Source organism: Electrophorus electricus, chromosome 15 (assembly GCF_013358815.1).
Source record: "Electrophorus electricus isolate fEleEle1 chromosome 15, fEleEle1.pri, whole genome shotgun sequence".
Lineage (NCBI taxonomy): Eukaryota > Metazoa > Chordata > Actinopteri > Gymnotiformes > Gymnotidae > Electrophorus > Electrophorus electricus.
In genome coordinates this window covers 815,377-827,425 of record NC_049549.1, presented here as the reverse complement: position 1 = coordinate 827,425, position 12,049 = coordinate 815,377, and the positions used below count along the sequence as shown (strand labels likewise).

The 12,049-nt window shown below is 45.4% G+C and overlaps 1 protein-coding gene across 1 annotated transcript in view; it reads right to left on the bottom strand.

Moving 5' to 3' along the window:
* nbeab (neurobeachin b) overlaps window positions 1–12,049 on the bottom strand; it is a 192,732-nt gene that overhangs the window by 150,060 nt on the left and 30,623 nt on the right. The window contains exon 2 of the mRNA XM_035534144.1: window positions 1,091–1,322. Coding sequence (XP_035390037.1) covers window positions 1,091–1,322 — 232 coding nt within the window. The remainder of the gene's footprint in view (window positions 1–1,090; window positions 1,323–12,049) is intronic.

Here is a 12,049-nt window from a genome sequence, read left to right as displayed (position 1 = left end):
AGGTCTGCACACATCTAGGCAGATATATGTAAGCCGCTGTACAGTACAGATTATTGCACTCTGGATCCCACCATGACAATCAGAAATGCCACAGTAACGGACAGCATCCAGTGTTCTCCAAGTGTGTGAATGAGTCCAGCAACCACCCCCCACACCCCACACTCTGAGTTTAAAGGCAGAGAAGCTGAGTCATTCTCACAAAACTATTAAAAATGAAAAATGTCAGAAATAGCACGGGAGCACTCTGTATCCTGGACCAGTATGAACCTGGCTATGCACTAACAACCTGACACTCACTGTACTGCAACATTTCAGAGACCTTCCGGGCTGGGGCATACAGTAACAATTCCCCCCCGGGATACGGAACAGCTCTAATCACCCCGAGGAGGCAGGAATACAGCAAAAACTGGAGAAAGTAACAGCTGTGCATGTATCCGAGTGCACCTGCCGGCACAGTACAATGGCACTCACCACTGGTGTCTTCCAGTGCACGTTCCAGACCTGCACTAGCAGACATTTTAAAGCCAAAGTGTATCAATCACTGCCATGTAACGGCTTCATTTTACACCTGGTTAAGGACGCTGTCGCAGCAAGCGCAGCTGCTGCTTCAGAGAGAAGAACCATCACTGAACGCTCAAAAAAAAATAATAATAAAAATGACACTGAGTGTAAATCTACCGACAGATTGCATCGATTACAGATGGAAGAAGAAAAAAAAACAGGGCATCAGTATTTGACATTCATAAACGCGAAAGATAATTTAATATTTCTCTAAACTGCCGTTCAATCTTACTATGAAACAGACTGCAATCAATGAGATCCCCCCACCCCGATGTCCGTGTCTTTCCTAAGACCGATGAGATTTTCCCGGGAGGAGAGCATTCCTTATCCTGCCTTTCGCCTTCTCATGGGCCTGGAATGCCACCATGGGACAGAATTCTTGTACCGTGTTTATATTCTGCCCTGCCTGCTCTTCCCAGCAGGATGCGGGATGGTGACGTTGGAAGCAAACTGAACTATGTGCAAAAGGGCAACCGGAAACCGGCTGGAGCGGGTGACTGCATCTCGCTGGGTCGGAGCTGGGGCCTACCTGCGATCATGTCGTCAACTGCGTTCATCCGAAGGAGGACCTCCTGGATGAGGCCCACCTCAGTGCTGGTCTGCAGGTTGCGCACGCTCTTGCGCAGGACGGCGGTGAACATGCTCCAGATCTCGGCCTGGCACGTGACGTCGCAGTGCTCCAGCAGCTCCACCATGCACGCGACGCTCTCCGCTGCCTGCACGATGAAGTTCGTCTCCAGGTCGAACTCGCCACCCACCAGCTGCAGGGGATCAGAGAGTGGAGAGAGGGAGAGAGTTATTATATTATTATTATTAGTTGCATTTATATAGCGCCTTTCTCAAACTCAGGGTCGCTTTACAAATATCGCTTTATATTTTGAGCTCAACTAGAAAACCCGTCAGCTGGGGGGCAAGAAATAAACCAAGTCTGAGCAGCGTGTGGGGCAAAACATTCAACTGTCGTTGACAGTTAGTTATTCACAACAATTACTATTAATAGTAGTAAATAATAACCAATCATTTTATTATCATAGTTCACCGAGCATGAAATTGACCACCTTGAGCCTGGCCTTGTGCACACCATAGCCTTGGGCATTCTTCACTACCGGGCCATGAGGCAGACATGTGGAAAATAGGCATCAGTCTTGCAGTAACATTAGCATTATAAACAGACGGGTGCTGTACAGAACCCAACAGCTCGGACGCCAGGACGTGGTGGTGTCGTTATTGCACAGGGAGGTGTGGTGGTGGATGACAGCTAAACAAAAATGTGAATCAACACTGATCACCGTTCAACTGTTTGGGATGAGGCCTAGTGTGAGCTAGACTGTTTCTGGCTTCTGATTTGGCTGACAGAAGCCCCTTCAGCTTCGTTCATCGCCCCTAGCGGAGCAGCTGACTGCCTGGGCAACCAATGCGCTGTCAGCTTTCGTCCGAAGGTGCGAGGAGCCGCCCCTGCCAAACTGTAGGATGAACGGTGAGAGATTAACTGACGGTGCGCCTACGTGGAAGCCAACTACCCACGACCTGATCCATCAGATGCCCCAGCTGCTAATGAATTGCCCCGAGGCAAGAGAATGATTAACGATTAACACACAGCTAACATCATAAGGTAATGATGTACGATTGATTCACACTAGTTGACTCTTTACAATAGGAGAGACATGTAGCCTGGACATTCAGAAAACTGAGCTGTATAGATCCAAGAGGGCAAATAATCACGTGCCACTATGTGGCGTAAAACTGCGAGTGAGCGCGTGTTAGGAAAACTACACGCGCGCAAACAGAAAGCCGAAAGCGTGATTCCGTGCACCCGCAGACCTACAAAAAGTGCGAAAGCTGGAAGGAAAGTGTCGTTTTATTTATTTGAGCGCTAAGGGGTGTGTCGCCGAGACATATTTATTCTCCACAAACAACTAATGGTCACCCAGCGAACTGCACTAGTACAGCGCCGCTACGGTGCGCGTGGACAGTGGGCGAAGGCCTCGGCCGTCTCCGTCCCTCGTGCGCCGACCGCGGAGTTCCGCGCGCTCTGCACGCTCGTGCCAGACGCACGGGAGACTTCCGTGCGCGTTCATCAGACGACCGTGCACGCGGCGCAGAACTGCAAGTTCAAAGCTCCCAAGCGAGGAACCTTCGTGCGCCACTCCGTGTGACCCAGCCAGCGCGCCCCAGAGCGGTTGTTCGTTTCCCGGATGCGTGTAATTTTGCAGGCGCGGTGTCCAACGCTGACGTGCAACCTGTGGAAGCTCAGCGGCGCAACGGAGAGTCTGCACGACGCGACCTGCCACTTTCCGCAGACGCGTGGCGCAGTCGCGCCCGACCCACGATCTTAAGCACGCGCTTGGGCCCCGGGTATTCATTTGCTGCCATTGTTTAGCAACGCGAACGGAAACGCAGATTCAAAGAGAAATCACTCAATGGTTATTCGAGGAGCTCTAATCTTTCATTGCGGCTGTTGAGCCGCTAGATTAATCGTTAGAGTAATGGAAGTGATCCTTTTTGCGTGTTGAGTTGTCTTTTAAAAGCAACTAAAAAACACTTACAGCAAAACCAGTAAGAGGAATAAGTCGATGAACCTGTGCAGTTGTGGGGTGGAGGAGGTAATTAAATATTACGGTCAGGAATTTATGGATCGGCGTTTGGTTTTGATGGATTTTGCTTACGTAACAGCATAAGAGACGAATATCGAGTGTCAGATTGGAGGAGGCGTAAAATGTTAGCACTGGGTTATTTCATTTGTGCGAGAGGAACTCGCTTGGTAAGACATTTTTAAAGCGTTATAAGCAACAGATGAAAACACAGACGTCAGTATAATTGCAAACTCATTGATTCTCAGCGCTGCAAATTAACTGTCCAGGAGATGCTAATAATCCAAAATCCAAGCGTCTTTTCTGTGAAATGGAAATTCTTGCTGGTCCAGGAAAAAAACAAAACAAAACAAGCTGCATAGATCTTTGTACTCCAAGATAGAAAACAATGTGTGATTCTATAGGCCTCTGCACTGAAACACACAACACATTATTTTCTTTAAACAGTTAATACAGCATTTACCTATCTACTAAGACTGACTGTGTTGAGTGTTTATTTTTTAGTGATTTGGAACCACAAAGTTAATGTGTCTTCAAAGACTGGACATCACTCCATACTGAATAGGAACAGAACAGAAGCCAAATATTTGCAGAAAAGTCAGTTTAGTTGAGTAAAGTCTTGTTTACTTGCATGTAACAGTGTTAGTCTGTAGACGGTCTTCCAGAAATTCACATCGAAAGCTCTTTGTTGCTTCCCGCTACGCTGCCCGTGACGGGAAAGGTCTCTGTCATAAGCTGTTCAGTAAAAGCAGTGGAAAAAACCCACTTGATTTCAGCCTTCCTGTATATATCCACCCATGTACAATAGCGAAGGACTCGGAAGCTCAGCCATCGTCGTTTACAACTGCTCCCACAGTTCTTCTTACTCTGCCAGGGTCTATTGCAGTTTCATTGGATTGAAACAGTTTCATTGGATTGGCACTCAATAAAGACAAGGAGCCAACTACACAATTAAAGACCCTACAGCACAGTACAAACAGATATCAGAACTGCAGCGTACTGTTTTGTGCAAAATCTGTGTGTAGTCCCAGAAGGAGATAAGATAAAACTAATTACTGAACTGAAAGAATGACAGGAGAATATTAAATCCAGAAGAAATGGGACTTACTAAGAGATACAAGCTTGTAGCCAACCATTTAAATATCCCAATGGTCAAAGTGCTATTACTAACCTGTGGAATCTTGATATGCTTAAAGCCAACTTAAATGAATAAATAACCATATAGATAGCTACATAAATAAATCAAATCAAGTTACCAGTTAGCCAACTCTGGAAACTTCTGTCAAATATCAAGGTATTTTGTATAATTTTCATGCCTAATACAAAGGAATATTACTCTAAAAATTGTATATTTGAGAGCCCATGAAAATGAACCCTAATGATATTTGACTGGAGAAACCCGTTACTAAATGGTCCCCTTATGGTTTCCTCCATAAGAAAGGCTTTAGCCCAGTTCCTGCTCGCTCTCTCACTATCAGGGCTTTGGAGACTCCCCGTTGCCATGGTTACAGACAGCACAGATGGAACTTTGGCCATTTCTTCACGATGCGCCTGCAGTGGTAGTGGCTGGAATAAATAGAGTCTACATCCTATTTACAGATAGTGAAGGGAATGAGGAACACGTGCAGACAACAGGGTTCCTGGGGGGAGAAACAGGTGTTGCATCTACATTATCTATAAATACGTGAAACGGGATGCAAAGTGGCATTCCTCCACTATCCGCGCACGTGTTGTTGTGAGCGGATCTCCGGATACAGCTGTCCGGAAGAGGTTGGGAGCGCGCCTTGGGTCTCGTGGGTCTCATATGTTCCTCGGTTGAAATGGAACGACTCCCCGACCTGAATAATGGGCCTGAATTGAAGACAGTGTCAGTAAACCATCCCGAAGGTGGAACTGATCTTCTGAGTCATTACGCAGAGGGATACTCAGGGGAGATGAAACGGAGCTACTCCGGTCAGGCCTGAGAGGAATACGGTTTCATGTCTAGAGGATTAGAACCCATGAACTGGCACAGATCACAGAGGAGCAGTCATTGTGATAACGAGTGTCCAAACCCCCCTGCAAGGAGGCATTGTATGCTCGTTGAACCCAGAAACTCGTCAGACGGGAGAGTTGGGTCTAATCTTGCTTCCACAGCATCACTGGATTAGTGATGACTCGCTGTGTTTGGCACCGGGGGCCCATCGCCGGACGCTAACCAGGAAGAACAGGCGAGCAGCATCAAAAGCTGCCCCACCCCCGACGACACGGCATCTCCGGAGACGCCCGGCGATCCCGGACAGGGCCCCGCTTCCGGCCGCGCACGTCTTTTCTACCTCTAAATGTCAAAATGTCAAAACTGCAAAGGTCAAAAAAAAAAAGAGGAAAGGCAAGAGAGATGGAGAGAGAGAGAGAGAGAGAGAGAGAGAGAGGGAGACAGAGAGGGAGAGAGAGAGAGAGGGAGAGGGAGACAGAGAGAGGGAGAGAGAGAGAGAGAGAGAGAGAGGGAGAGGGAGTGAGACAGAGACAGAGAGAGTGAAAGGCGGGGGGGGGGGGGGGGGGGGAGAATCATAGCCAGTCAGTCTGGTTAATATTGTGCGGGTCGCACCTCAGGACCTGACGACACCAAGCTTGGAAAGGTTCAGTGTGCAAGACGAGCACCAAAACAGAGATTTAACACAGTGGATTATGAGCACAGAAGCTTGTTGTGGATTAACCGACTCCGTGATACGTGATCTTTCCTTCTTCTCATTAGTTGTCCATGATTATGTTCAATATGTCCAATGATAACCTTTTTAAAGTCGTACAATATTGTTATGGCTTCTTACATGCTGTTACTATTTTGTTTACTTTTTCAATTTGTAATTAACCAAGTTTTTCACTAAACAACTTAAACCTATTAATCTTTTTGAAGGTAACAATTTTTCAAACAGAAAAAATGGCCACAATTTAAAATGAATGTAGACATTATTTAGTTCCTGACATTTGTGCGGTAACCACTTCCTAAAAATCTATGGATAGCATACGCTTTTTGCCTATTTTAGTCACACTGGTTTGGCTGTAATTTTATCCAGATGTGTTTCTTTGTTTTTCTTTTTCTTTCTGTCTTTATTTCTTTATAAATGCAGTAAAACAATTGTGGGCGATTGCAGACTTATGAATGCAATTTTATTAAGCAGACAGAATATATAGTACATCCATGAAATGCTGACTGTAAAGTGTGTAAGCACACATGCACACACACCAACACACACACACACAAACACACACACACGCACACACATACACACGCGCACACATGCACACACACCAACACACACACACACAAACACACACACACGCACACACATACACACGCGCACACATGCACACACACGCACACACATACACACGCGTGCGCACACACGCACACACATACACATACGTACGCCCGTGCGCAAGCACACAAACACAAACACGTAAACAGATGCACACGCACACACACACACACACACACACACACACACGCACGCATACACACACACACGCACGCATACACATACGTACGCCCGTGCGCAAGCACACAAACACAAACACGTAAACAGATGCACACGCACACACACACACACACACACACACGCACACACACACACACACACACACGCACGCATACAAACGCACACACACACACTACTGAATAGTCCTCAAATCAAATATTCAACCCCAGTACTCAAGAACTCATCAAACATCAGGCTCAAAAAATAATAAAAACTAAAGCTTGACATGGAACTCCAGTAATTAAAAAGCACTTTAGAACCAGTGACATACTGACTGAATCACAAAATAATTCTGTTCACTGCATTTCATTAAACAAAGATTGTACATTTACATCTATACTCCTTCCTCTTAAGTCAGAAGTCATCAATGTATGCTGTGGATTTATTTAATGCCCCCCACCCCCAATTTATCTCTCTCGCTCTCTTTAGTGAGATGGTGGGGTGTCTCTCTGGGCTGATCCTGACAGTGCAATTATTTCGATCAAACACTAAATTATCTCATATCTATTCCACCCTGAGAGCTAATGCAGGGCTGTTGCTCCTTTATGCAGGAAACAGCAGGAAAGCATGCGCTGATAACCCAAAGCAGAGGCACAAAGCTCAGCCCTGACTACCAATGTCCTGGTCTGGAACAGGTAGGATCACCATGTCCACGAGGCAGTGGGGGTTCGTCAGTATCTGAGAGTCGTTTTTAACAGTAGCCGGGCCATGTCAATTTTAAATCAGCGGTATGAAATAGTATATGTGAAATATTACCCAGTAATGGTTTAGATTAACACAAAGGTACAGAAGTTTGAATAATCATTAAGTTAGTTATTGAACTGTGGTGTAACTACCACTATCAGTGCACCTTTGATATTTACTAAAAAACATGTATGCAAAAATGTCCACAATTTCAGCTCCTGGTGTGGAAGCATGGAAGTGTAAAATGCATATGTCCTTAGTTCTGTGACAATGAGTGAAATCAGCGTTCTATAACAGAATCGACGATTCAGACATCGAGATTGTTTTGTAACTTTAACGGCTTTGGAGAACATATGATGTGAATGGCAGCTACCAGTTCAATCATATCATAATATTTAGAATTAATATTCAGCATTTCTTAGCAGTCTTAGCTGAAATGCTCTTACATAGTTTCGAATTAAAATCCCTGAACAATAATACTTTTTTTGTATAACAAAATACTCCCACAAAACACACAGGAAGAAAGACAAAGAAACACAGTATGCATCAGTATGCATGCACAGTAACTGCAGTATTTAGTATGTCCCATAAAGGGATTGGCAGACATAAGGAATACACTTGTGTGCTTCCAAGCAGACCAGGATTTCAGCACTACGGATAGCTCCCTCGAAGACGCAGTGCAGACCTTGGCGGCAGGTACATGCCCCGCCGACGCCTGCGCTGTACACATTAGGTCCTGCTGACGGGGTCAGGGCCAGCGGCTGTAGGGCTCGACTGTGCAGGAGTGGGCTTTCAGATTCATGTCCTCAAGGAGCTCTACCCTTCGCACATTCAGTGAGCCATGCATATCAGCACTGGCTAATGCCTGTCACAGTCAATTAACAGCAGGGGGAACAGACCAGTCCCCGTCAACAGAGGCATTTTTCTGCGTTAATAGAAACCTGCATATAACTCAAATGACACAGGGAGCCTGCCAAAGAAATGATCAGACTGATATGTTTCCCATGTCTGTTCTCTTCTGTATTGGATTTTAATCAAGATATTACAAATCCTAACAAAAATTGAGATATGCAGCATTTTACTGTGCTTCTTACTGAAGAAAAAGGCTCCCAATACCAATTATGAAAGAAGTCCTGCAATTTAGTCAGAAATAAGTTATAAAGAGTAAACGCTACTCAGAATAACCTTGTACTTCAAACAAAGGCAATTGCCGAGCAAAACCTGCTGTCTTTAAAGCCTGGTATTCACGTCCACTCTGCATCTGTAAATTCCTCTACCGGGAGAGAGTGAGAGAAGCAATGAGAGAGAGAGAGAGAGAGAGGGAGAGAGAGAGAGAGAGAGAGAGAGAGAGAGAGAGAGAGAGAGAGAGAGAGAGAGAGAGAGAGAGAGAGAGAAAGAGAGAGAGAGAGAGAGAGAGAGGGAGAGAGAGGGAGAGAGAGAGAGAAAGAGAGAGAGAGAGAGAGAGAGGGAGAGAGAGAGAGAGAGAAAAAGAGAGGGAGAGAGAGAGAGAGAGAGAGAGAGAGAGTCAGCCAGACAGGGTTGGGTGAATAGAGATCAAAGCATACTAAGCTGGCCTAGCTACAAAGACCACTGAGAAGCACGTAATTATTATTTTACAGTTAATCACACTATTGATGACAAAAAAATTGAACAATTATAGCTGCCAAAGTTGCCAGAGAGCCTGTATCTGAAACTAAACTACACCTGCAACTAAACCTGTTCTGTTGTTGTTGTTTTTACTTTCTTTTGTCTGCCGAAACTTAATCATGGATCTGAATTCAGTCCTCCATGCCGCTCTGCCCTCGTCCTCTGCAGTACGGTGGGTGGAGCACACGGTTAAAGTTTCTGCCAGTGCCTGCGCTCGGGGAACCAGCGGCGAGAGGCCACCTGAAGTGAGCAGACTGCAAACCACCCTCAGCTCCCACATGCGCCACCCTCCAGCAGTTGCTCGAGAGTGTCGGGCATGCGTACGGAAGGCTCGCGGTTCCTCGACAACCCACAGGAGTGAATTAAATGGCAACTGAGCAGGAAATGAATCTGGCAGAACAGTCACAAGGAAAGCTGCTTAGAGAGAGAGGGAGAGACAGAGGGAGAGAGAGAGAGAGAGAAAAGGGTCAGGAAGCTGGTGTGTCTACTGACAGGCAGATCACAGCTTGCTTGTGGTCAGTCTTGCCTGCCACATGCTGCTTCAGTTCCTCTGGCATAACCAGTCTCACTGTACAGTCCTAACTCAGCTCACTAACTTCATGAAATTGACTTTCTACTAGTGCGCTGTGTCTAAGGCGTTAATAACGACTGCATGGGTTCATCTAAACAACACTATGAGGCAAGGAACCCTAATGCGTTCCTGAGCAATTAGTGCGGTGTATGTTGAAAGATGTTACGTACAAACATTTGTCGCAAAACAACACATCGCAAAAGGTTCGCAAAAACATGAGATAAATGTATCTCTAGAGCATTTAAACGAACTACGAAAACTGACTTTATTCAGTCGATTAGATAAAACTAAGTATGAACTAAACTGGAAGGTCTTTTTTAAAATTAGTAAAACCCCCCTCAATATTTACTACTTTGCAACATTCAACGTTTAGGTCGTGTGTGTGTGTGTGTGTGTGTGTGTGTGTGTGTGTGTGTGTGTGTGTGTGTGTGTGTGTGTGTGTGTGTGTTTACATGTCTACAAACATGAGTGAGTCTGCAGTTCTATAAACATGTGCAAATGTGATAACATCTGCACAAGCTGCAAGCATGTCTGCTAATGGGATCTGGGACCACATCTCTCACACGAGCAAAGCAGTACATTTAAGTCAGCTCTGCAGGTTTCGTAAGTAAGGCTGCAAAATGCAGCGCGGTGCTGTTGCAGTAGATTTAGTTTCTTTACCAACCAGAGAAACATTGCTGTGTATGGCAGGTGGGAATAACAGGACAGAAAAACAGGTAGTACGTTGTGCATTTTGTGGTTGCTGTGGGTGAGAGAAACGAGGGAAGGACCTACTACGTAAGCACTGAGAGGGGAATTTCCTTATCTATGTCTAAAGGTCAGAATCATGGAGAATCATGGAGTTATGCATGAGCTATCTAGCCATACCACACTGGTTTTTATTATATTTTTTACAAAATTATTCTCCTGCCTTTTCTATGCTGTCTCCTTTTTTTGGTTATTCTTTCATTTTACCTGCAGCACTGGCATTATTTCTTTATTTAGCTCTGTGCACGTAAATGTACTTAATTGTCTGTTGAACTAAAATTTCTAACTCTGCCATCTCAAAGTTCCATCTCCATCATATTTAAATATGGTCTTGCACGTTTTTTAATGCATTTCCTGTGTAAACCTCCCACAAAATGGACTCTACTATGTGTGCATTGTATTACACTGAACAAGAAAATTAGCATTCACTATCTGGGATGTCTGGGCCAGGGAGCGATAAAGGTCTCTGAGAGGAATCGCACTTTCTTTCTAAAATTAAACCCTCAACCACAGGAGATCAACGCCATCCACACATTTCCAGAGTCGTTTTTGAGTATTTTCACATTTTTTAAATGCAGCTTCCCTGGCAAAAGCTCTCTACTCGGCAAACCTTAATGCACTTACAGTAATGAAATGCAAACATAAATGCACTTGCATTAATGAGACAACAATAGTCCTGCCACTTCGTTACAAAGCGCTACCTGCAGCTTGGCCATTTTACAGCCCAGGTGACGCAGCCACTTTCTGACCACTGGTCCTCCACCAGTGGAATTAAAAACAGGTGAGAAAAAAATGAAAACAGAAGCACTGCTGTGCCTCAGCTCAACTCCACGCCATCATGCCACTACTACATCAGCGTTATGGCTGCGTCGAGAATGGCCATCGCCCAGGTAACAGCTGCTCGGCAGCAGTCGTGAGTTCAGAAACTGAGCCGAGGTGAATCTTGAGCAAGGTAGAGTGGGGCTGACTGCACAGAGCATCAGATAAACTGCAGTATGTAATTGTACTTACACCTCCAAGAGAAGCATAACTATCAAAGGGGCCATTAAGAGAAAGCAAAGGCTCTTAGATCTCTAGGGCAGCGGTTGCTAGGGAGGAGCTTTAGCACGGTAGCAGTACAGGAGGAAAGAGCAGAACCGTATCAACCTCCATGTTCAGCTCTGTATTTTTAAAAAAGAAGCGGAAAAGTCAAACCAAGCGGAGTGATGCGATACAGTCTTTGACAAAAAGTAGTCCAAGTCAGGGCAGGACATTCGGTCTTTTGTCATAGAGATGTGGTGCCTCTAGAGCATTAATCTTGTAATGGGGGACTTGGCTAGAATTAACAGTGCAAAACCATTATAATACAGGCCAAGATATCATTATCTATGCATGCACGTGCATGCACATACACCCCCACACACGCAAACACTCTCACACACGCACACACTTCCTCAGCGATAGAGTAAGTGAGTTCAGCAGGGCATGACAAAGTCAACGGCCTCCATCAGTCTACTGCAAGTGATAAGAGAAGGACCAGTGAGTTCATCCCACTGCAATGCAGACACAACATCACAGAGGAAGGACAGAGAGAGAGAGGATAAGAGAGAATGTAAGAGAGAGAGCAGGAGGGTGCCCCCCCCCACACACACACACACATACACACACATACATACATACACACACACACACACACACACACACACACACACACACACACATACACACACGCACACACACACGCACACACACAC